General features: G+C 37.3%; 1 protein-coding gene across 3 annotated transcripts in view; it reads right to left on the minus strand.

The window, feature by feature from the left end:
- septin12 (septin 12) overlaps window positions 1-27,974 on the minus strand; it is a 111,308-nt gene that overhangs the window by 21,893 nt on the left and 61,441 nt on the right. The window contains exon 1 of one of the 3 annotated variants that reach the window (XM_057816998.1): window positions 14,701-14,754. The exons of 1 other annotated variant lie outside the window; for it this stretch is intronic. Coding sequence is in view for 1 of the 2 variants with exons in the window: in XM_057816997.1 (XP_057672980.1) it covers window positions 9,373-9,382 (10 nt within the window). In the remaining variant the exon portion in view is untranslated. Of the gene's footprint in view, window positions 1-9,372; window positions 9,558-14,700; window positions 14,755-27,974 lie in introns of those variants that run through there. One more of the 3 variants, XM_057816997.1, reaches the window with a different exon arrangement.

A 27,974-nucleotide genomic window follows, 5' to 3' on the forward strand; every position in this document is an offset into this window, starting at 1 on the left:
CTGTTGTTGTCCAACATGCCTCCCAATATGCATTGCAGTGATACAGATGTAAATAACAATCAAAATTCATGTTCTGTGCTATTTTGTTTCTTCAATTACTGTTACGGTTGTTTCATTAATTGCTAGGTGTGGTATATGGCAACACTTTATTTGACAGTGGCGCCATAAGACTGCCGTAAGACCATCATAATTATGAAATGACGCTGCCATGAGCATTAATGAAGGCTTATGACAGATGTCATTTCCTGTCATCCGGCAAATTATCTCACTTCTGAATGGATGTTAAAGATCCGAGCTGGACATAAATGGAGTTAGTGACCTAATTTGCCATATGACACTTATAATGACAGTCTTATGACGCTGCTTTCAAATAAAGTGTTACCTAATAACCCAAATAAATCAACAAAAAAGCCACACTGGAGTATAAGCCGCAGGATTCAAAATGTAAGAAAAAAGTAGCGGCTTAAAGTACAAAAGATACGGTACGTATACAATAAAAAAAACAAACAAACAAACAAACAAACAAAAAAAACATTTCTGTTTATATACTGCATTTCAACAAGTATTTTTTTCTAGCTGTCACGCTGTCAAACATTACTATTATTCATTTATTTAATGTCAACTGTGTCTGGTAAGACCTTTTGGCATCTTGCGATTGGTGGTTATATTAATAAAATATACTTAACTTTTCTATGCAGCCAAAAGTTGGATTTAAGAAACACACGACATTTTATTGTATCTGGGGAAAAAAAATCAAAATAAATTGGATTGAAACACAATTAAAACTATTAGATACAAACAAGTTGAAAATCATGTTTTAATTCATTAAGATTGAGCCTGTTGACAGAAAATCCTCCATAAAATTACACATAAATATTAAAAAGATATAACAAATTGCCACTTCTTTTTACAGACGCGTGCATACCTCGACATTACCAGTGATGACAAACAATGGATAAAGTGTTGGGTGCAAGCCCAAGTGATGCAATGTATTCCCCCTAAGGCACTGATGAACACGAGTCAAGATATGATTAACATCATTTGGAGGCGAAAGAAACCTTTAAGAGGCGGAGTCCTAATATACTCCAGATACTGTAGTTAGACCAGGTGTGTCCCAACTACGGCCCATGGGCTAACTGAAGCCCGCTGCCCCGTTTTCATCGACCCTCAGCAAATTATAAGAAAATGGTCCACACAAGATGCTTGAATTCAGCCTACATTCTGTTGCACTTCGCAGCTTCAGCACTAGATAGAGCTAGTCATTTAAACAGTGCCTCTCCATTAGCTCAGGGGTTAAAATCAATGTAGAAAACTGTAGGATTTTATTTTCTTGTTTTACATAAATATGCTTAAATATATGTAAAAAAAATAATAATCCAATCGGATAAATTGATTTTAGCTGTGATTTTTATCCCGATCGATCGGGTCCGATCCCGTCATTTTCAAAGTATCGTAATTGGCAAAAAAATATCGGCCATGCCTTTTGTTTAATATATGTATATTTTTTAATTAAATCGTTTTCTAATCCTGAAGAAGGATGTGCTATAGAGCTTTTAAATATTTTGGATACATTTGGTTTATCGCAGCATGTCACAGTTCCAACACATAACAGAGCGCACATACTGGATTTAATAATATCCAAAGGTCTTAACATCTCTGAGGTCACAGTGAATGATGTTGCTCTGTCTGATCACTACTGCATTATGTTTAAAATGACCACCCCTGTCCATCCTCTGAAAAGGGAAACAGAGGTGATTAGGAAGCGTTACATAAGTGATAACACTTGTGCGTTATTCACACAGGCCTACACTGTTAAAAGTGCTACATCCACAATGTAGATTTAGTATATTTCAAATGCTTGTGATTTACCTTATTTTATTTGTTTTGTCATAAAAAGGATCAAAATTATTTGCCTCTACTTGAAATGCAAAATTATATATATAAGAATTTATTGTAAGTGCTACTGACACATTATATTTGAGTATTTTTTTCCACGTGACTGTTGTGTACATGAAACATTATAAATTTGAGTTTACTTGGAAAATTCATAGTAGTCCTTAAACGAAAAAATTGAGTTGAGGTTAGTGACTATCCATGAAGCTTGGCAGCAAAGGCGGCAGAGGAGGCAGACTCAGACAATACACGTCCTTTGGCATGTTCCCTACAGAGCAAATTTCCTTCAGGAAAAAAAAACGGTAAGTTCCACTAATATATCTGAGTGATTAGTTGTGCTAAAACTATTGTGACTTGCAATGTTTGCTTTAGAGGTCCCGTTTTTTCAGTTAACATTAGCTAATCGCACTTTAGCTATACCTGCCGTCACACATGGTAAATGTAAGCTAACTGCTACGAGTTAACCAACAAACGTGTTTTTTTTCCTCTATCAACATAATTCAAATGGATTCTTAAAGCTGAGAAACAGAGCTTTGCGGTGATATACGACACATTACACCAGTGCACTGTGAGGGCGGGGGGAGAAAGGCAGACAAGTGGGGCTGCAGCCTTTCCATTGTAAAGAAGAGTCCGAAGGTTGACACAGAAGATTTCTTAGATAAAGTTTAGTGGTGATTTATTTGTCCGGCATGAAAATCTCTCACCTTTTGGCGAAATTCGCCATTTTGAACTCAAAAAGGGTGACCTGCGTGAAATGTATAGATCCGAGGAGAAAATTTTAGGGGGGGGGGGATTTTTTTTTTTAATGTATAATGAGTATAAAAGTGTTCAGCCAGAGTATTTAGCCAATATCACCCTTACACTTATTTTTGGCAGGCGTAGTAGGCCTACAGAAGTTGACAATTTTCTGAGAATATGATGATTATGATGATGAATCCATTGTGTAATTCCTGTTTTTTGTGACCTTTTGATTCTTAACATGATGTTCTAGGTTAAGCGAGCTGGACTTGTAAAAGATGTAGTGATGTTCTGCCAACAAGAAAATATTGCCCCAATGACTGATAATAATGTGAGAATCCCCTTAAACGGTGTTTGTGGAAATGTTGGCATATGTTCTTAAGACTAAGGTAAGGAGAGTAAGGTAATAATTCATTACTTTTTATACTCAAAAATACAAACATGGTGACTATGTCCCTTTACTTCTTGATTAGAGGTCATCATGTATGTTAATTTGATGTATGGGCTAAAACTAAATTTTGCCTACAACTCAAGCATGTATCTTCAATAACAAAATACTCCTACCCCCTTCAGTATGTGATAAAGATGGCATGCTTCTGCTTACAGATCAGTAAGGAGTTCCGCCCAATTAATGACATACCGAACACACACCAAAGATGTTGTCACTGTTCCATGCTAAAAGAAGAGCTGTGGGCCAAAGGATCAAGTCACGGATGCTGCAACGCATCCAGGTAAGAGGGGAAAAAATAATCTTACATTAAATATTTTTCATTACATTCAAACACCTTTCCTCTCATGTAATCTCATGTCCACTCCCCTCTTCTACAAGTACTCTCCTCTCCGCTCCTTTACTGTTTCCTCATCTCCTCTTTTCTCATCTCCACTATTCTCATCTCCTCTCACCCCTTCTCTTCTACCATATCCTTCCCTTCTTTTTCATAGGACACAACTGTCTCTGTTGATAAGAGAAGGGAAGCGGTCCTGAGATGCTTGATTGAGTACATTGGGGGCCATGAAGAGGACCTTACAAATGACCATAATGTATGTGTTCGGCTTAAAGCTACTTATCTATTTGATCTGTACTACCTCACTCACCAAACTACTTTCTTCTTTGTCTCTACCAAATGGGACTTGAAAATTAGGTGCATGCAGTGCTGATACTGCCGGCATCGTCATTGACTGATACCCAGTCATCAGAGGTTTGCCCAACTTGGCAAAGGCATGCTGTCTTCTGTTTGGACTGATCTATGCTCTTGAGCTGAAATATCCTGCAAAACTGGTGCACACATATGAAGTCTTTCAGCAGCTCTTTCTTGCCATGAATGTCATGCCTCCCAAACCATCACCAAAGTACACTAATTTGCTGAACAAGCTGAGTTAAAATTTTATTTTCAGTTTTGAGATTTTTTTCTGTACATTTTCAGCCACATTGAGAGTGTGAGATTTGCTTTTGTTGTTTTTACATTGATTGCCATGGTAGTTGGCAGAGTGTTTTGAGAGGACTGCACTGACTTCTCTTTGTTTTGCTGTGTTCAAGTTAGGACATTTTTGGCCATGTTTAAGACAAAGCAAAACTTTTATGAAATAAGTGTTGTGGCAACGCAGCTGAGCCACTAAACAGTTTCCAGTGTGTGCGTGCCCTCGCTTGGTTGCTCGGTCGGTCGACTGTCTTTTATCGCTGTGCCATCTTTGTTATGCTAAATTTTGTACATTATGGCTATATCTATGCCAGGAAAAAAATTAATAAAAAATAAGAATAAAAATATAAAAATAAATATTTGAAATGTCTTTTCAGCTTGTTCTTCATTTAAAATCGTTGCTTTTCACTGTATAGTCTATTTCAATGTTTTGGTGTGCTTTACAGAGAACGAAAGCGATCTCATCTGTCAGAAAACAAAACAGTTAAATTCTCTCGGAGTAATGAAGCTCCAGGCTGCTTATATGAACTAAACACCATAAAAAATGTATTATCTGAATAAAGAACTAAAAAACAAAATAAATGAATATTTTACCATCACTTACGTTCTCTTTAATGATAAATTTTACAGTAGAATTGTTTAATTGAGATGAATGTACTTCTGGCGAATAACCAGAAGTACATGAATCTCAATTAAGGCCTATTTAAGTATATTGAAAATTATTGTATTACTTTACATGAGCTCAAAAAAATTGAGTTAAACCAATACTACTGATAATGCCTAGTTGGCCCAATCAAGAAAATTGAGTTCATTAAACGCATAAAAATCCAGTTGATTTAAACCAATACCACTGCAAATCCCTAGTTGGATAAACTTAATTTTCTTGATTGATCCAACTAGGCATTATCAGTAGTATTGTTTTAACTCAACTTAATTTTTATGAGCTCATGTAAAGTATTAAAATCATTTTCATTCTACCTAAAAAAGGCTTGAAGTTTACTCAACTTAAAAAGACCAATGCAATCGCTTGCCTTATTTTTTATAAGTAAGATGCAGGTTTTTCTTTTTACAGTGTATGCCTCACCATTAACCCCTACAATAGCTCCAGTGGAAGAACTTGTAAATAGTTTCAGTTCCAGTGTGATGACTGTAATTGACACTATTGCCCCGATTAAGACAAAATCTTTGTCAAGAAAGAAGAGGTCACCCTGGAGAAATGCCATACTAGCTATAAAACAAAAGCAAGTTTGTAGACGAGCAGAACGCAGATGGCGAAAAAACAAACTCCTAGTTTTTTATGATATCTACAAAGACAGTCTTCGCAAATACAACCAGGAACTGAAAAATGCTAGACAGTCATATTTTTCAGAGATCATTAGTAGAAACACTAACAATACCCGCACACTATTTTCTGTTGTTGACAAACTGACAAACCCACAAGCATCAATACCTCAGGAATTGGCATCTGAGGTGTCCTGTAATAATTTCGCAGCATTCTTTACACACAAAGTACTAAAGATTAGACAGACTGTGTGCAACTCCAGATTAACAAATGTTACACTAAATGCCTCCCAAAATGTCCCCCACGTCAATCTTAGACAGTTTAGCCTCTTGGACTATGCCACTTTAACAGAAATTGTGTCGAAATTAAAGCCCACAACATGCTGCCTTGACATCCTACCTTCAAACTTTTTCAAAACTGTTTTTCATTGCATAGCCCCAGACATACTTCAGATTATAAATACTTCTCTCCAAACAGGAGAGTTTCCTCAGACTTTAAAAACTGCAGTAATAAAACCTCTCCTAAAAAAACCTAATCTGGATGCCTCAACCATTAGTAATTACAGGCCAATATCAAATCTGACATTCCTGGGGAAAATTATCGAAAGGGTTGTATTCGAACAGATCCAGAATTATATGATGCAAAACAAGCTTTTTAACTCATTTCAGTCTGGATTTCGACCACAACACAGCACCGAGACTGTGCTTATCAAAGTCCTACATGATATTCGTCGGAATACCGATGCAGGCAAATCATCTGTTCTGCTACTATTGGATCTCAGCGCCGCATTTGACACGGTTGATCACAACATACTACTCAGCAGATTGGAACAGTGGGTAGGGCTTACTGACACTATTCTTCAGTGGTTCACATCCTATTTACATGATAGGGATTTCTTTGTGTCAATCGGAAACCATCAGTCAGAACGAACCAAATTCACGTGTGGAGTCCCTCAAGGGTCAATTCTTGGACCACTCTTATTTAACATCTATATGCTTCCGTTAGCTCAGATAATGGAACAGTATGACATCTCCTATCACGCCTATGCAGATGACACACAACTGTACATTTCTGTGTCCCCACATGATTATAGTCCCTTAGTCACCCTGAGCAAATGCATTCATAAAAATCAATGAATGGATGTGCCAGAATTTTCTCCAGTTAAATGTGCAGAAGACAGAGGTGATCATTTTTGGGCCAAAAAAGGAAAGGTCAAAGATAAGCAGCCAACTTAGCACAATGTCACTTACAGCTACAAATCAAGTCAGAAACCTTGGCGTAATTATTGACTCAGACCTAAAATTTGATAGCCGTCACTAAATCCGCTTATTACCACCTAAAAAATATAACCAGAATTAAGGGGCTTCTGACTCAACAACACATGGAAAAACTTATGCTTGCATTCATTTTCAGCAGATTGGACTATTGCAACGGTATATTTACAGGTCTTGATAAAAAATCAGTCAGGAAGTTGCAGCTGGTACAGAATGCTGCAGCCAGAGTCCTCACAAATACAAGGAAGCTGGACCACATTACACCAGTTTTGAAATCGCTACACTGGCTTCCAGTAAGTCAAAGGATAGACTATAAAATACTACTGCTCGTCTACAAAACACTTAATGGCCTTGGACCAAAATACATGCTTGACTTGTTAGAGTCCTATGAGACATCTAGACCCCTAAGGTCGTCTGGAACGGGTCTTCTGCATGTTCCAAGAACAAGAACCAAGCAGGGTGAGGCAGCATTTAGTTATTATGCTCCTCACCTCTGGAACAAGTTACCCGAACGTCTGAAGTATGCTCAAACTGTTTGCTCTTTTAAATCAGGGCTAAAAACGCTTTTGTTTAGCACTGCATATCTATAACTGTCTATATATTTCAATCTACCTGCTTTCTATTCTTCTTGTTTGTATCTCCATTGCTGATTTCAATTATTATTATTAGTAGTAGTTTTTGTTTTATTTTTATTTTATTTATTTATTTTTATTCTGTGATTAAATGCGATCTTTTGTCTTCGTTTCTACGTTGTGTTGATTTAAATGTGATTTTTATGATCTTCATGTGATGAAAAGCACTTTGAATTGCCTTGTGTTGAATTGTGCTATATAAATAAATTTGCCTTGCCTTGCCTTGCCTAATTGGATTTAACGTTACAGACATAATATGTTACACTCATCCAGAGTCTTTAGTTTAGGCTTAAGGTAGGGTTATCAAATTTATCCCGATAACAGCGGTAATTAATTAAAAAAAAAAAGTATCATGTTAAAATATTTAACGCAATTAATGCATGCACTGCACGACCCACTCACGCATTGTCGCGCTCAAGCTGTAATGGCGCCGTTTTACCTATAAAGAGAGATAATAGGCAGCGTGAAATGAGTAGAGTGAATTTTGGCAGCCTTTGGAGTTTTCTTTAATTGGCTAAAGCCTTACAATCCCTCTCCCTACGATTAGAAATATCATGGGAAGCAATGTGGGGAAGCAAAGTAGCAATTGATCTTTTTCTTAACACCTTATGTTATTTCTCAACGCAGAGAAGATATATCAATTGGTAGCACTACGCACAGTCATGGTTCCACTTCCCATCATGCATTTGGGCATGGCTAGAGTATCATTTACTGAAAGCTCAACAAATACACTAGATGGCAATATTTAGTCACAATATACAAAGTCACAAGTCTTTCTATTCGTGGATCCCTCTCACAGAAAGAATGTTAATAATGTAAATGCCATCTTGAGGATTTATTGTCATAATAAACAAATACAGTACTTATGTACTGTATGTTGAATGTATATATTCGTCCGAGTTTTATTCATTTTTTTCTTAATGCATTGCCAAAATGTATATGATCGGGAAAAATTATCGGGAATGATTGGAATTGAATCGGGAGCAAAAAAAAGCAATCGGATCGGGAAATATCGGGATCGGCAGATACTCAAACTAAAACGATAGGGAGCAAAAAAACATTTTTTGAAAAAAACAACTTTTTTTTACTTATTTTCTTTGTTTTGCTAAATTTGTTTAAAATTTGTGTCTTCTGGATTATTCTGCTGCTTGTAGCTCTTAACTCATTCACTACTATTGACAGTTATAGATATCAAATCCATTTAATTAAGAAGGCTGGCATTTAGTGATCATGTTTCAAAGCCATTGACGGCACTAAACGCCCAATCTAACTTGACCGAGGGGCTCCCGGGCAAAATGGACTGGGCATCTGTCAGCATCAATAGCAGCCGAAGAGTTTACCCTTCAAAACAAATACATTTTTAAAACTTGAAAAATCTTCTTTATGGTTTATTAGTTGGCCATTGCATCCTGTAATATTTCTGAAAGTAGCCCTCAGAGAAAGAAGTTTGAACACCCCTGGAGTTTGAAAGACCGATAGACATGCAGACAGACAGATACTTATATGATCCTGTGAGGAATCTGTGCACAGTATACACGATTTACATGGTCTATACATTGTGAAAGCCCAGATATAATCTTGGAACATATTCAGTGCTTCACTTTCACATTAGCAGTAAATGCAGCAACACACCAACATCTCAAATGAACTGACTTGTTGCATTGGTTTCTGTCAATGGATTGCCATATTTATGTCATTTGTCATATTTAGTGCAATCTGACAAGAATTTTATTAAATTATAGTGTAAAATAGTCTTAATTAGTTAGTTAGCCCACCTAGCAATCAGTTGTTTCCCTTTTGCAACTTCATTCTGATGTGATTCTGGATTTGTTTAAGTGTGTAAGCAAAATATTAGAGCACTAAAGTAGAAAACATGCTTTTAGTAACTGAACAATGGTAACTCTTAAACAGTTGGTAGAAGATTTAGAGTCTTGCGTGTCACAATAAACATAGTTTAAGGACTATTTGATTGAAAAATTTCAAAGAGGCCTGCTCAGCAGCCCCCCACCTCTCCTTCCATATTCTGACCGCCAAAGTGGACCAGTCCTGTCAGCTTTCATTGTTAGCCCAAAAGAACAAGCGTACCCTATTCATATCTATGGGGGATGTGAAGAACAAAAAAAAAAAAAGCCTACCTTCGATCATTAAAATTCCCACTTGTGTGATATTCTGGCAGCCCTCCCAAAGAACAGTTGGGAAGAACTCTCCTTTGGTTCTTATGTTTTGAACGCTCCTTTCTGCAAACTTTGTCCACAACAACAACAGTGATGTCCTGCACTCTGCCTTTGTATCTTTCCCTCTCTGACTGCCTCACGCTCTCTGTTCCTCCCTGATGTGAGGAGAAGTGTGAGGAGCCGGCCAAAGAGAGGGAAGGAGAGGGGGGTGTTGGTGGCTAAAAGCAGCACCGGGATCCATTCACATGTAAATTGGCCAAGGAGCTTCCACTAATCCCCATGTGGAGAAGGAGGCCTCCCCTTTGCCTCGTCCTCCCCCCTCTCCTCCGTCAGAATCATTTACTCTGTAGTGGCTGACCTGTCTGAGAGAGGAGTACTGCCACTAGGCTGCTACTCTTGCGTCTCCGTTACAAACTGAATTGCTCAGGGTTGTCCAAGTTCTGCTAAAGGGTGTGCCTGTACAAGCTCCACATCCATGACAATTTGTTGTAAACTTTTCTCTACACATAAGCTAGGCTGATGTCTGGGACTCCTCACACCACAAAACAAACATAAATCACTGGATAGAATCATTGAAAGTGCTCCATACCAATAACTGAACCTCAGATTATACAGTAGATGTGGCTAAATTAATGCAATTAATGCAACTTCAAGTTGGTGCAGTTGTTCAAAAGCGATACTGAAGATAAAGACTTGAATGCGTTTGGTAGTGTTCTGGAGTGAGATCGAGAGTTTGTTTTGTTTATAGTTATCTGAGTAAGTTATTATGTTCACAGATACCTATTTAGCACTTTGTTCTCTGTTTTATTACAGCTACAGTTGTATGAAAAAGTATCTGAACCTTTTGGAATTTCTTAAAATTCTGCATAAAATCACCATCAAATGTGATCTGATCTTTGTCAAAATCACACAGATGTAAAAACAGTGTCTGCTTTAACTAAAACCACCCAAACATTTTTAGGTTTCATATTTTAATGAGGATAACGTGCAAACAGTGACAGAAGGGGGTAAAATAAGGAAGTGAACCCTCTGCCTAAGGAGACTAATGCCCCTTTCCCACTGAAACTAGTGGGTCAACGCGCGTTTTTTCCAAGCCGATGCAACCCACTAGCAATTGGCATTTGGCACCTTTCCCATTGACAAAAAAAAAAACTGTGTCTTTTTTTTTTCCCACCCGTCTAACCCCCCACCCCTCCTCAGCCGTACGTAAGGTTACGTGACGTCACCACGCTAAGATGCACGTCGACAAGTGCGACCAAATTCATTTAGTTCAAGGAAGTAAACACTGCAGAGCAACATGGAAGCCTCCTTTCTCCACGGATGGAAAGGAGCTGGCAGGTCTCATCATCTTTCCAATGCTGGGACATGTTGTTCAATGTGGTGCGCTACTGGCTCCTTCTTCATCTACTAGCTTTGTTGTGAGCATCGACGTAAATACGGTTGTGGAGCGTGTTAAATGGGAGGCAACTGGCATGTTGTTATGACGCATCACGTAAGAGCCTACGTCACCACTTACATTAGGGTGTTGACTGTTGACCCGGGATTTTGCTTTCACACTGCATGACGATCAGAGCCGAGGTGATTTTAACGCGGGTCGCTTGGCGGGTTGATTGACACGGGTCAAGGCGGGTCGCTGCACCTTTCCCACTGCCACCAAAAGCCGATTGTTAGTGGGTTGACATGGGATTTTTGGCCAGTGGGAAAGAGGTATTAAAGAGCAACTGAAACAAATTTTTACCAAACAATTTAAGTCAGGTGTGTTCCCAATGACTGATGAGTGGTTTAAAGCTGCCCTGCCCACTATAAAACACACACCTGGTATGAATTGTCTTGATGAGAAGCATTGTATGATGTGCATCATGGCTCGCTCAAAAGAGCTGTCTGGTGACCTGCGATCAAGGATTATTGATTTGTATAACGCTGGGAAAGGCTACAAAATCATCTCTGCATCGTCAATAAATGGAGAGAGATTGACACTATTGCTTCTCTGCCAAGGAGTGGCCGTCCACCAAAGATGACGCCAAGAGTTCAGCGCAGAATATTCAGAGAGGATAAAAAGAAACCTAGGGTTTCTGCTAAAGACTTACAGAAATCACTGGCACAGTCCAATATCTCTGTTCACACATCAACTATATGTAAAACTATGGCCAAAAATTGTGTTCATGGGAGGACTCCACGGAGGAAGCCACTGCTCTCTATAAAAAACATTGTTGCTCGTTTAATGTTCGCAAAAAGGCACTTGGACACGCCACAGACGTTTTGGCAAAATATTTTGTGGACTGATGAAACCAAAGTTGAATTGTTTGGGATTAACACGTCATGTCATGTGTGGAGGAAAAATGGAACAGCTCACCAACATCAACACCTCATCCCCACTTTGAAGCATGGTAGAGGGAGCATCATGATGTAAGGCTGTTTTACTGCCTCAGGGCCTGGACAACTTGCAAGCATTAATGAAAGAATGAATTCAAAAGTTTATCAGCATGTTTTGCAGGAAAACCTGAGGCCGTCTGTCGGACAGTTGAAGCTAAAAAGAGGATGGATGCTGCAACAAGACAATGATCTAAAACACAGAAGTAAATCAAATTCAGAATGGTTTAAGAAGAACAAAATACACGTTCTGGATTGGCCAAGTCAAAGTCCAGACTTGAACCCCACTGAGATGCTGTGGTATGACCTAAAGACAGTGATTCGTGCCAGACATCCCAGGAATCTGACTGAACTACAGCAGTTTTGTAGAGAAGAATGGACCAAGATTAATCCTGATCGATGTGCCAGACTGATCTGCAGCTACAGGAAGCATCTGGTTGAAGTTATTGCTGCCAAAGGGGGAGCCACAAAATCTGTGGCGCAAATTAAATGTGATGGTTCACTCATTACTTATTTTCCCCCCTTCTGTCATTGTTTGCATAATATCCTCATTAAAATATGAAAACCTATGAATGTTTGGGTGGTTTTAGTTAAAGCAGAATTTTTTTTTTCATCTGTGTGATTTTGACAAAGATCAGATCACATTTGATGGGGATTTTATGCAGAAATGTGAGACATTTCAAAATGTTGAGATACTTTTTCATTGCACTGTATAATGTATAATTTTTGTGCTTGGTCTTTGATTAAAATAATTGACCTCCCCAAACTTCGACTTAGGCCATGTCTACACCTGGCAGGGTATTTTGTTTTAAAAACCGAGGGTCCTGCTCTAATATGTCCGGAAAAAATAATTACATCAGCAGCAGCATGTTTGTAGAAAAAAAGATTTCCACAGGCAACCGCATTTATTCATTTCTGAATACATTCATAACAATGCGCAAAAAATAATTATCCATAATACCCCATCCTTCACTTGTGTTCTTCAATATGAAGCACAGCAAGAGTTTGTAAATACAGTAAATGGAAGCAAAAAGCACCTGTCTAATTTGCTCCGAATGTAAACAGTGGTCTCATGTGTGACGTACGTAAGTTTTATTTCCACAGTTAAAGCTTCGGTTGTCAGTGTCCACATGATGGTGCTACAAACGCAGAAGTAGCACATCTTCACTTTGGACGGAGTTTTTAAGAACCCTCATTTAAATGTGCGTGTGGATGATAGGCCAAACCATAGAAAAAGTTCTTCTTTTTGCCAAATACCCTGCTACCTTTTGACATGGCCTGATACTCCATTGCGACTTATATATGGTTTGTTCCCTCTTTTTGTGAATTTTTCTGGCTGGTGTGACTTATACTCAGGTGCAACTTATAGTCTGGGAAAAAAATTACATACTTGTATTTTATTCAACCTTTTAGTACTGTTGAGAGTTGTGACTCCTTTTGGAAACGTGTTACTGTGGACATTTCGTCATACCCTGGATACACTTCTCTGATAGATTTGAGCATTGACAGGCAACGTCTACTCTAAGATGGATAATTTTTTGCCTTGTAATATGGACAATATTTTAAATTTGTCCAAACTATGTTTAAGGTGCCTCTATAAACACCTCGCTCCTGCAAGGGATGCCTGCATTCGTGCAGACTAAGCCTGGATAAGAAGGAGCAGCCTCATGTGTGACGTCATTGTCTGTATATATGTATATATATATATACTTAAAATTAAGACTTTGTCGATAAAATGTTGTCTATAAAATCTGTACAGCAATAAAACAAACAACGACTACAATGAATGAATAGAACAAAAAAATATAGGGGTCAAAATTATTTTTTCAAACAGATCATGTGACTAGCACCTTAGAGACGGTCATTTGCTTTGCAACCTGAGGACAGAAGATGCAAGATGGATATCCGTAATTTTTTCAAACCACAGCTTTCAAAAGCGATAACAACTACTGAGCGAGAAACAAGGATTGAAGATGTGGAGCATGAAATGTTGGAGAGCACCACCAAAATGTTGAGCGGAGTTTCAGTTTGCCCACTAAAGATGTTAATTGTACAACAGAGCCACCACCGGGCGTACCATATTCAATGGACGACGATATTGGTCAAGTATAGCTTTCCTTAGCAGCCTGATTTAGAATTCAAAAATAAGGGAAACAAAAAAAAAAAAAAAAAAAAAAAACACGCAAATTTTCAACGTATTATCATAAATATTCATGGCTGCAATATTTAGTCAAAAAGGATGCGGTGACTACTTCCCCACTAGGTAAGACAGAAAAACGCGCGCACTCACACACGCATGAACACACACATTTGGGATGCCTGTATGTACGAGCATGGGCTAAGCTACTATCCGTGCATTTATCGTGTAAGTTCATTATATTGCTGACACTGCGTTTCAGGGTCCTCAACATGTTTTGCCCCCCCGCCACAAAAGTCAAACTCCGCCTATGGCTGTGGCGCGCTCTTTTACATGGATAGCTGACGTCTACACTAGACTGGGTATCCGGCGTTTAAGAAATTACTTGGCTCTCTAGCCCGTGTAATAAAATATCCTGACAAGAGGTACATTAGTGTAGCCGACATGCCTTATAGTATAATAAACTGAACGTTTAAGGTCATTATCCATCATAGTGTAGACGTAGCCTAAGTCACAAAAGCATTTTGACAAAGTACAGTAAAACTGCTCCTTATTCATGGTCAATACCAAAATCTGCCATTTTAAAATAAAATCAAGCAATTGTTGGGATTTGTTGTAATTAATCATCCACAGAAAGGAAAACAAAAATACACTCCCTGTTAGACAGCAAGTACTGTATACTGTACTAGCTTTTACCTATCCAGTTCTGAAGTACAACGCAAGAAATAGTTTTGTAAGTTGAATCGAATTGTGAAATAAAAATGTAGTGAATTAGATTTTACCTGGTGTGGAGTCCTGGCAGTTCAGTAGTGACACGCAACTGGGCAGGATGTCATATCACTGCCTGTGTGTAAGGAGGGGTGTGACATGGTGCGTATGTGGTTGTGTCAGTCAGAGGATGATGCATTTCCTGGCCTGGGGCAAGGGGAACCGTTTCCTGGTTTAATTTTTTTGAGAGTTGTACACTGTTTCAACATGAACAGACCAAATGGTTTGAACTGAATACAAACTACTCCAAATATCTCTTTCAAGTACTGTATACTTAAAAATTCTGCATCTATATTATAACTATTGTATTGATAGAATGGACGTAGTTTTTGTACAAACTTAAATCAACCCCTTTGAATTTCTTACCACAGGATTTACTGGTCATTGTAGAGTAGCAACAAAACAAAAATACAGTGCATCTAACCCATTTTAATATTTGTCATTTAAAAACAAATGTTTATAACCCTAACCAAAGGATCGGCAACCAAAAATAGTGAAAGAGCCATATTGGAAAAAAAAAATATATGTATACAGTATTTTTGGAGCCGCAAATAATAGCCTTATATAAGCCTTATAATGAAGGCAACGCATTATGTATCTAAATACTAGCCTACTATCAAAATGAATATGTTGGCTGCAAATACATAGCGAGCCTTAATGATTAAATGTTTATTTTCCCTGCAGTGCATCCTATAGAGCAGGGGTGCCCAATCCCGGTCCTCGAGAGCCCCTATCCAGCTTGTTTTCCATGTGTCCCTCCTTTAACGCACCTGAATAAAAAGATCAGCTCATCAGCAAGCTCTGCATCAGCCTGATAACGATCCTGATTAGTTGATTAGTGGAAAACAAGCTGGATAGGGGCTCTCTAGGACCGGGATTGGGCACCCCTGCTATAGAGAATGACACACCACGTGACTACTCTGTTGTACGATGCCGCCTGTTTAATTTCATTACAATATTAATGAATTAGATGAATGTTTGTGTCATTTTTGACCTCCTACAGAAACCATATTAAAACGAAAAATGTATTTCCTTTATCTTTTCCCATTTTTGAAAAAGCTCCAGGGAGCCACTACGACTGCATTAAAGAGCCGCATGCGGCTCTACAGCGGCGGGTTGTTGAACTCTGCCCTAACCCTTTGATAAATCAGAAATGACATGCAATTCGAAGCTCCACACACTGTGAGGTGCTAATTTGCCATGTAAAATTAGAGGAAGTGAAGATGCTACTGTAAGAAAGCAATGTAACTCAACTTCAATGTGTAGACATAAAAGTTTAGCTGTCAAAGCGAATCAAAACCGCCAAATTTTGTCAAAAGTAGACAAATTTGACCAAATCGCCCAGGCTCGGCAATAAGCTTTTCCTTGATTGCATGTTCTGCGTCACATTGGTTTTTTCTTGGCAGTCTGCTCAATGAGGTCACTAGACATGTTTTAATTCCGCCCACAAAAATGCCTGAAGGTGCGAATGTGAGTTGAACGGTTGTCTGTCACAGGGCTGTCTCTCTGTGTCAACCCTGTGATTGATTGATGATCTGCTGACACTTGCGCAACGTCAGCTGAGATTGAGGTATCAAATTCATAAAAAGATTTCATGCAAATTCAAATAGCAAAATTCTTGGTTGTGAACTGACTCCACACGTTAGTAAAGCATGAAACCAATCCTTTCGTGCAATTTTGTCAACATCTCTGTCAATTCGTCTTTTTGTAATCAGCTTGAAACAGATATTTTCACATGAATCAGTTGGGACAAGCTGCTTTGTCAATTACCTCGCTCCAGTCTTTTTCTTTCTGCCTGTTTATCTACCTCTACAACAGTGAGTGAGGTTTGTGGAACACTTGAGAGATGACAACATTCCAACATCGCCCACATTATACACTTCCCAGACATCTCACATTCCCATACCGGTCCTTCATCCGATACTAAGATGGGCTTCCCATGGTTTATATTTCCAAGAATACAATAACAATCTTTGTGAAAATGCAGATACCTGGCAAACATATCTTTTATCATTAAGAGCATTTCTTAACTCACCTAATGTCTTCAACATGGTCAGCTATGCACACGTGAAAGATATTGTTGGTTGTAAAATTCTAGTAAGAACAACTTTTTTTATTAATTTGATCAAGGGCGTGGTTTTGCATAGGGACGGAAGGGACATAACACCACCAATTTTTAGGGATGCTCAAATTGTCCCCACCAACTTTTAAGCAACCTTATTTGCATTATATAATGAGTCCAGTTATATAGGTAATTTAGATTGTCTTCCCATAAATTGTAAGGATAGAATTGACCCTACATTATGTTCCGAGTAGGGCTGTCAAATGAAAATTTTTAAAATTTAAAATTTTTAAAATTTTGAATCGAGTTAATCACAGCTTAAAAATTGATTGATCGTAATTAATCGCAATTAATCGCAATTCAAACGGTCTATAAAATATGCCATATTTTTCTGTAAATTATTGTTGGAATGGAAAGATAAGACACAAGACGGATATATACATTCAAGATACTGTACATAAGTACTGTATTTGTTGATTGTAACAATAAATCCACAAGATGGCGTTAACATTAACATTCTGCTAAAGCGATGCATAAGTAGAAATACTTTTGGTTCTTAAAAGATAAATGTTAGAACAAGTTATAGAAATTTTATATTAAAACCCCTCTTAATGTTTTCGTTTTGATAACATTTGTAAAATTTTCAATAAAAAATAAACTAGTAGCTCGCCATTGTTGATGTCAATAATTACACAATTCTCATGATGCATAAACTCATAAAATCAGTCGCACCAAAGCGCCAGCAGAGGGAGACAAAAAAACACAAGTAGCAAGTGGCCATTACACTACCGTCATTTAAATCTATTTGAACTGGGCAAGTGCGTTAATTGCGTCAAATATTCTAATGTGATTCATTTAAAAAAATTAATTTATGCCCGTTAACGCGATAATTTTGACAACCCTAGTTCAGACTTACATTTGCCCCCTTTCACTTGCTGAATGTGCTGGTCCATTTTCTCTCCTTCAAATGGACGTTTGATTGGCTGATGACTAGAACCCCCACATTCACACAACCCCAACAGAAATACATGTCAACATGCTGCCCCTGTGAAGAGGAGGGATATTAAAACGTTTTTTTTTTTGGCCAGCAGCAGCCACCTTAAGTAAAGTAAAAAGACGTCAATGTTGTGAAGGTGGGGAACACACCACTAATTTTGCAACTAAAAGTCTGACCTGAATCAGAGTTAGCATAACATTAAACCGTGTGAACTTGCTAACCTGTAAAACTCGAGTAGAAAGCTGCTTACTTTTTCCACCCCTACATTTTCTACTGTTAACGTTAATCCAACTGTGCATTGTGTGCATTTATTCCCTAATTAAAATGTATGTATTTCCTATCTCTTATCATTAAAAAAATATTTTTATTTGCAGCCAATGCACTTTTTTTTTAACCCCCCCCCAAACAAACAAAAAAATCACAACAACTGTAAATTTCCTTTATGTGAAGTAAGCATTTTGAAAAATGACTTTCACCCATGAAAATAATTTTACTGTAACCTTTTTTCATTTTTACGTAGGAACCAGCTGTATTTGAGCTACATATATTTGAGAAATGTACCCAATCTGTTTGGTCTTATTAATGTCCCGTCCCCAGCAAAAAGTGTACATGCAGTTTATGCTGTTATAGCGTCCCTACCAATGTTGAGACCAAACCTACGCCCTTGAATTTGATGTTGATGATTTTTCAACAAATTAACGTTATACAAATTTATCAGAAAAATTAAGCTTTCAGACATTTTATCTGGAAAGTTATTAATAACAATCAACAGGAAAACACCAGAGAAATATGGATTGTTCGCTTACTTTCTTAGCACTGGCATTTGTTGTGCTTAAATCATTTACTGCCAGCCCAAGTCTCAGAGTATGTGTTGTGGTAGTTTGTAAAAGAAGAAATTGAGATTGAAAACACCTTTTGACGGCAATAGACGTCCAATCCATTTCAAACAGGAGGGGCTGGAAACAATCTTTCGATCGTCTTCCAGAATACGCAGATGTGTCTTGTTGATTTAACCTTCAAAATTAATTGTTGCTTGCTTTACCTCCACAGGGCCCTTCACTCTGAATAATGGGTTATATTGTCCTATGTTGATTTGATCTTTAAGTGGCACTGCGCAGTGTTTATTCAGGCTGAAGTGTCGGGAAAGAGTAGGCCAGGGTGCTGCCATTTAAAATAGCAAATTGTTTCATTCAATAGTTGCAATCTCACAACAGGATCAAAATGAGTTATTTAAGTTCATTCATTCATTCATTTTCCATGCCGCTTATTCCTCACGAGGGTCGCGGAGGTGCTGGAGCCTATCCCAGCTAACAACGGGCAGTAGGCAGGGGACACCCTGAACTGGTTGCAAGCCAATCGCAGGGCAGTTATTTCAGTTTTTATTTTATATTTTTATTGCCTTTTCTTCTTTATTATCAGAGGATTTTGTATACCTCTCACCAAGCACCAAATAGAGCTTCTAATTTAAGGCTAGAGCTTCAACCAAATGTTTGTAGAAGTACTAATAGGCATCATTTTGTGAAAATAATTTTTGGGTTGTAATACCGTTTTGTACCACTAGAGAGCGTATGTCTTCACAATATAATGAGCAGAGTACAGCTTCATGGACCGAACCATTTTGATACTAGTTAAGGAGTTAAAGGTACAATAAAACTTGGACCAGTAAAGATGAATCCTTTTAGGGACAGTGGTCGCTACAGTTGACAGCTATACAAAAGTTGACCCTTGCAATAAAAACTAAATTAACAAAATGAAAAATACACTCTGGTTACAGCCCCAAGTAACACACTGAAGTTGATAAAATTGATATTTTTCTCGTAATTTTAAGGCGGGGTCAAAGGGATGCCGGTCCACGCCTGGTGGCCGAAAAGTGTCATTGCATGTTCTCTCTCTCTCTCTCTCTCTCTCTCTCTCTCTCTCTCTCTCTCTCTCTCTCTCTCTCTCTCTCTCTCTCTCTCTCTCTCTCTCTCTCTCTCTCTCTCTCTCTCGCCATAAGTAGTAAACCAAAACTGCAAACAAAATGAATGAAATAAAAAAAAATATATATATTTTTATAATGGGTTAAAATTATTTTTTGAACAGATCATGTGACTAGCAACTTAGATGGTCATTTGCTTTGCATACAATTTTCAAAAATAAAAAATTAGGGGAGGGCAATTTTATTTTTCAAACGATTTTTTTCTTTGATTGAAAATATATATATATTTTTTGATTGAAGCAACTTTTTGGGGGGATTAAATGATTTAGACACAAATGTCCTACCCATTATATGGCCCAAACACAAAAAGGATTGCTTCAATCACAGAAAACTTTTTCGATGAAAAATTAAGTGTTCAAATGCAAATTTTTCAATTTCAAATATTTTTCGCATTCAATAACGTTTCCATGATTGAATTCTTTCTTTTTTTGATGCGATTTTTCTTTTTGAAAATATATTTCTTTGGAAAGAACTTATTTTTTGATTGAATAATAAAGACAACAATGTCCTAGCCAAAATGTGGCCCAAACACAAATCAACATTACTTCAATCAAAAAAGTTGCTTTAATCAAACTAATAAATAAATAAATAAAGAAAGAAAAATAGCTTTCATATGCATGTTTTTTTTTTTTTTGAGTTTCAAATTTACAGTATTTTTGCATTCAAACACATTTTTTGGGGGACTGAAGCGACTTTTTTTTGGTTGAAAATATATATTTTGATTGATGCAACTTTTTTTTTTTTTTTTTAAATTGGAGCAACTTTTTTTCGATTGAATAATAAAGACACAAATCTACCTCCGTATGGTTCCGCCCAGGGGATACAATTTTTGACTGGGGTAACTACATTGGCACGACACCGGCAGGCATACCATATTCAATGGATGACAATCTTGGCGAAAAATATTCCCTAAGCAGCCTGATTTATAATTCCCCTCAAGAATGATGGGAAACAAACAACGCTCATTGTCAACTTATCATTATAGATATTCTTGTAAGTTGATTTTATTGCTGAGACTGCGTTTCGGGGTCATCAACATGTTGTGCCCCCCCTGCCCCAAAAGTCAAACTCTGCCTATGATTTTCCCCCTTCATACTACTTGACTTATTGCACACCATTGATGGCAATAGACGTCCAATTCATTTAAACCAGGAAGACTGGCTGTGAATTGTCATCTTTCAGTGCCATTGATGGGGCTAAACCAATGCGCAATTTTACCAAACACACTCCATGTGTGTTTTTAACCCTTTCATGCAGGAATTATGATGATCTAAGTCAGGTTTCTTTTCTCAAGTATTTTTTATAACTCTGTAGGCTTGAAGAGAAATGATAGCCTTGCTGTCCACTGTAGTGACCACTTTCCCCGAAAGGATTAATCCCTGCTAGTGTATCAACTTTGTGTTAAAAAAAACATGCAGTCACTGTCACAATTACGGTAATTGAGAAGAGATCTATAATTATGTCAGTACAACAGAAGTAGGTAGAGTAGCCGAAAATTTTACTCAAGTAAGAATAGCGTTACTTCAAAATAATATGGCTCAAGTAAGAATAAAAGTAGTCATCCAAAAATGTAGTCAAGTACAAGTAAAAAAAGTATCCAGTGAAAAGATTACTCAAGTAATGAGTAACATTTTGAGTAACTGCTTATTTTTGTTTGATTTATTTTCAAGCGATGGTATTTTTTCTCACTGAGCACAAACATATCTATATGAACTGTTGTCATAATGATAATGTACAATAACCCATTTCATAATCACATTAAGCCAAAGAACAAAACAAAACAAACAAACAAACAAACAAAAAAACATTAAAGAGACAAAAAAAAAAAAAAAAAAAAACAGCAATGAAGCATTATTTGTCCAAAGAGCATGAGTGCCCTGCCCTCTAGTGGAGAAAATAGTTCCTAGTTTGAGTGGTGAACACTGTAGTTCCTTCATAGTTATTATTATGAAATTAAAAGGAACATATCTACGGTTTTCTGTAGTCAATCGGTGCCAAATAAAAACTGGGAGAGAGTTTTATATCCGCGATTTTGATTCATGATGATGGCAGCGTTCTGTGTCAAATACTTCATTTGTTACGGTGTTTTAAAGACCTGATTGAACAGGTTTGCATGATCATAGAACGGCAAGCTTGCGTCTGATTGGTATAATGTAGACTTGTGATTATTGTTGCGACATCTCATTGGTGAAATTAGTAGTGCTACTCTTGGCAATAGCTTCGCTAGCAAAAAAAAAAAAAAATCTCGTATGTAGAATAAAGACGAAAAATGTAACGACTCTTGTGTAGCCCAAAGCAGCTGTGTAACAGTAGCGTTTTTTCCTCACAAATCTACTCAAGTAAAACGTATGGCTTAGTAAAACTACTCTTTGAAGTACATTTTTCTGTAAAAGTTACTCAAGTATATGGAACGGAGTACATGTAACGCGTTACTACCACCTCTGCAGTACAATGTATACATTTTGTAAAGTTTTCTTTTGTTGATGATGTGCTGTGAAATTTTCCCCAAGTAAAACACGAGCCTTTATTAAATTGGTTTCTGAAACTCAGAGGAGGGTTCAGTGTCAAGAACATCTTGACAGAAGTCAGAAAGCAGATTTGTTGCTTTTTTTTTATACTCAGTTCGCAATATGAAGGTGTAATTTTTCTGTTGTCAGTATTCTTGTTTGACAAATCCATTTATAATTCCAATACTTGGTCAGTCCAAAAGGTCTACAATTCCACATTTACACCATCTGTCTGTGCTGGTTATACATACATACATACATACATACATACATACATACATACATACATACATACACACATACATACAGTGGGGAGAACAAGTATTTGATACATGGGTTTTCCCATTGGCAGTGTATCAAATACTTGTTCTCCCCACTGTACATATATTATAAATATATATATATATATATATATATATATATATATATATATATATATATATATATATATATATATATATATATATATATATTAAAAGAAAAGAAAATCTCGACCACACCTTTATGTCTGCGATTTCTGCATTGCGACCCTTATTATATTACCGTTTTTCACCCATAAAATCCCCAAAAAGTCCTTTCCGTAGCCATTCACAGCTGTGTCTTCAGACTGGGTGAGACATGCCACACAGAGATTTTGGATCAAAACAAAGCAAGTACGCGATAATATCTTGTTAAAATCATACTGTCTTTAATTATGCTCTCATGCTCTCACCTCGAGTTAGAGTTTAGGGGTTTATTTATTTATTTTTCTAAAAATTGCCCTCCTGTTCAAAATTTTTCTTCCCCCAGAAAACTGAGATTTTAAGCTCTCCAATGATGTATCACACATGCATATAGGCCAATTTTGAAATTTGGCCAAATTGGGGGTCTTAGAGCAGAATTGCAATTCACCTGAGCTTTTTCCGCCATATATAAATGCATGACCCGAATTTCCGCATAAGTCAGAATTAACCCTGTAAAAACTCAAATAACTATCCAAAAAGTCCTAAAGTATTGTATTTTGTGTATTTTTGTATTTTCCTCAATTAAAACAATTTCTGCTTTTATACTGTACCCGCTGCTAATCTGGACTGTTTTTTTTTTTGTTTGTTTGTTTGTTTGAGATTCTGCACCAGGCAGCTCAATAGCATGTAAAAATGCCTGCAGCATAAGACACTCTAAAACATTGGCAAAAGAATGTGTGGAAATGTTTTCTCCGTGCACTTTTGAAAAATAAACATCTTTGTAAAAGTGCACTCCTGTGGAAAGAAACTTCATCATATTTAAGTTCAAAGACTGATATTTATATACAAGTTAAAAATAGGCGTGATAGAAATTCATAGCAATGTTAATAGAAAATTCATATAATTTAAAAAAATAATTGCGAAGTTAAGAAATGATTATAAATTATGCATTTTTTTAACGCTGCCTATTACAAGAATCGGAATCGAAAATCCTTTGGAACCAGAAACGAAACGTGGAATCGTAACCGTTCAACCCGGGGACTGCCTGTATATATATTCCTATTCAACATATGTGTGTCTGTATGTGGGGTAAAACTCTGGAACAGTTTGGGATTACATTATAAGCAGTGTCAAAGTATCCAGAAATTCAAATTGCTGTATAAACATCAGGTCTGGTCACGATATATGGAAAGAGGTCTTTAAATGTCTTGGGTGTATGTAGAAATATTACATGTTTAATGTATAATATTTAGTACATATGTAATAGTTACTCATATTTATTATTAGTGATGTGTGTGTATGCATGTATGTATATATATATATATATATATATATATTGGTGTTATTATGATTTCTGCAACTACTATTATTATTATTATCGATGTAATCATTATGATTAGTACAGCTTTTGTAGGGAAGGGACTGCATTCCTATGGAATTTTTGGAGTGAAATGGGGGTGGGACTCAAAAAGCTCGGCTTCTTCCCACTCCTTTTTGAGCTACACGTGTATGTATTGTTATTATTTTTGCTACATTCATCATTACTGTTTAATTTAATTTAATTTAATTTTTTCCATACTTGTTGTTTTGGTTGTTATTGCTCGAAATAAAAATCAATCAATCAAAAAATATGTGTCATGGAAATAAAACAGTGACATAGGCTCAGATATGAGTGTTCTAATTCCCAAATGTTTCAAGATTCATTCCTGTCTCTCTTCCAGAAATTGATGAGAAAAAAATCCAAGGTCTTGCAAATATGATCTCACGTTGCCATTTGTACTACACCATCAGTTTATCAAGGAGCTGTTCACTATTGCTCCATGGAAGTTAGTCAATATGTTAGTTGGTCAAAATGTGACTTGTTCTTCACTTAAAACATAGACACCGTATAATGCATATTTTGTCCTGATCATCTGATTTTCTGTTAGATTTTTCGTTTAAATGTCAGCTATTAGCAGAACCAAAAATGTTTAGTCTGACCTTTTAACACTGAAATATTACAACTTGGCAACTACTGCTAAATGATTCAGATGAACTCCTCACCCTTCTCTAAGCACTGCCCTCCAGCTGTAATTACCCTTTGACCAATACTTTTTGGAATGAATCTTCTGAATCAATGGCTTGATTGATGGAATTGTCTAAGAATGTCTGCTTAAGAGCATTAATGACGTTTCAATCATGGGAAAGCTGCCAAACTAGCAGACTACATTTTTACAAGGGTTAATAAGTCATTAGCATGCTTCTTCGCAGATACAATCATAAGTGGACAGCTTGAAATAAATCAGTTTAAAAATGGCTCAAAAGTACGTTTCAACATGGTCACGAAAATTGCAACTCACGTCGTGTAATTGTTTTCAACTGCCAGTCTGTATGAATGAAACAGCCATACTGCATAAGAACATTTCGGTCATGATAATACAACTATACTCATTATTTGTAAACATTAAATACTTTCACAGCTCAAGTTTTACATTGTCCATGAGCAGTATCACTTGCTGCAACATAAGCCCTTTTCTCATATACCTGATCAACGTTTAAATCGCGGGATTTAAACGGGTAGCCCTTATGTGTGAAAGCAATTTCTGGGACAACTGACACAAAGATTACGCAGACATTTAACGGGCCTTGTCTTAGTAGTATGTCCAGGACTTTCCCGGGACGAGGCATGTGTGAAAGCAGGTGTTAAATTCCCGGGTCACAGCACGAAGGCTGATGACGTAATTATCATGGCGGGCCGATAGTCATTTCCTCTCTCTTCGCAGTAAGACGAAAACCGGGAAAAAAAACATCCCGATTATCAACATGGCAAACTGGAAATAGTAAAATTAACTGAAAAATAACGAAATTAAATTGCTACTGGATCGTAAAGCCGAGGAAGGGAGTCCATTGTCCGTCTTTGGAAATGTGTGGTTTATGTTGTTGCTGATGCCGACCAAAAAAGACGTAATGTCCGGGTTATAAAATCGCGCCAGCCGCCCTCTCTGCACATAGAGCGCTGAGTCAGCAACACGGAACAAGTCTCTGAAAGTGCCCAACCCGTGCTATTCCCGGGATATCTCCCCATGTCTGAAAGTCATGACACAATCAGATCCTGCGTAACCTTACACGGGAATTTACTGGTATATAAGTCTGAAAGGGGCTATACACAACTAATTTATTCATTCATTCATTCATTCATCTTACGTTCTTATTACGAGGGTATCAGGGATGCTGGAGCCAATCCCAGCTAATTATTAGAAGTTGGCAGGGTCCACCCTGAATTGGTTTCCAGCCAATCACAGATCACATCGGAAAAGCGCTATACAAGTATAAAACCATAACCATAACATCTGTCTGAACAACCTATCACAATCACAGCTACGGGAATTTGGAATGTTAGCTCAACCTAGCAGGCGTGTGGGAGGAAACCAGATCACCCGGGTAAAACCCACTCATGCACAGGCGGGACATGCAAACTCCACACAGCAAGACTAGCCCTGGAGTTAAAACTTTCATCTCTGAACTGTGAGGCATCATGCTAACCAAATACAGTATGTACTAAAATTTGGGTATCACATCAGAGCACACTCCTTATATGGCGGACACCACAGACAAGACCGAAAAAGCAGTTTCTGCTCTTGCACTCCTCTTTAAAAGAAACTGCTGTATTTTAAGCCAAAACAACTGTTGTGTTTGAAAGAACAATATGTATATATGCTGCCATAGCAGATTCATGGCGCATGAAGCCCTCGAACAATTTTTAATTTGTCCGTTTTACCCTGAAAACCCCCATTTACAGACGTCGCGCAACCGCTTTTGTTTCAACCCAGCCATAAAACGAAGGTAATTAATTATATTTATTATTCAAAATGTCTGTCGTTTTTAGCTTAGAATCATTAATTGATGTCTCATATTTCGTTTAAAAAAAAAAAAACGACTTAAAAAAAATTATTCACTCACATATTTTAAACTTTTAAACAAATTATGTAACAATGAAAAAAATGGCATCTGTAAAAAAAGTCACAGATATCCACCTCATAACTATCGCTTAATTATATATATTTTTTGTTACTGTCGCATTTTCTCAGATATGTTACATGATGAATAATCGTTCCAAACCAAAAAAAAGTTAAAAAAAAAAACATTTAAAAAGGTAAATATATGAAAAAGAAAATCTCGACTACTCCTTGATGTCTGCGATTTCTGCATCGCGACCATTGTTATATTATCCTGTTTCACCCATAAAATCCCCCCAAAAATCCATGTGTGGCCATTCACAGCTGTGTCTTGACACTCGGTGATACATGCTACATGGAGTTTTTGGATCGAAACAAAGTAAGTACGCGATGATTTTCATTAAAGTCATGGCATCTGTAATTCTGTTCACGCGTGCTCTCGCCTCCAGATAGGGTTTTGCTGTTTAAAAAACATTAATTTTTTTAGAAATGCCCTCCTGTTCAAAATTTTTCTTCCCCCAGAAAATTGAGATTTTAAGCTTTCCAATCATGTATCACACGTGCATATCGGACAATTTTGAAAGTTGGCTAAATTGGGGGTCTCAGAGAGGAACTTCAAGTCACCTAAGTGTTTTCCGCCATATACATACATCTTCAACACTGCTTATCCTTGTCAGCGTCGCAGGCAGATCACACGCATGAACCAAATATACTGCAGTTTTGGTTTCGAAAGTGTCCAAGCCTGTCAAGGATTGCCTAGAGAAAATGTGCCCTAAAGCTTGAGTGAGAATGGCTGGTTTGTCTCAAAGAGGTGGTCCCGTCTCCAGGTTTTTTCATAGCAGCCTCAAGCATATTCGCATTATGCTTGTTGTAAATGCTATGTTCTTCTGGGTAGCATTGCTCTAACTCAGGGGTGTCCAAACCTTTTGCAAAGGGGGCCAGATTTGGAGTGGTAAAAATGTGGGGTGCCGACCTTGGCTGACATCCTTGAACAATATATTTAAGCAAATTTTAGCAAGCCATTCTGTGGGTCACATTTTCTTTATTATTATTTTTAATTAATAATTTCAATAATCTCGCAACTAGCCTTTGTAGTGTTCTCTTTCGACTCTCGGGCTCTTGCGAAATACTGCTGCTGTGAAATTAAACTAGCTTCAAGTTGCTTCAATTTCTCGCTACTTATCTTCCTGTGATCTTGTCGTACATGTCAGCGTGTCTTGCTTGGTAATATCGCCTCACGTTGAACACTTAAAAAACAGCGACTGTCTTTTTGCAAATGAGGCAGACACAGTTGTTGCGTATTTTAGCGAAGAAATAGTTCAATTTCCACCTATCCTTGAAGTTTTGGCCGTCGCAGTCAACTGTC

Source organism: Corythoichthys intestinalis, chromosome 16 (genome assembly GCF_030265065.1).
Source record: "Corythoichthys intestinalis isolate RoL2023-P3 chromosome 16, ASM3026506v1, whole genome shotgun sequence".
NCBI lineage: Eukaryota > Metazoa > Chordata > Actinopteri > Syngnathiformes > Syngnathidae > Corythoichthys > Corythoichthys intestinalis.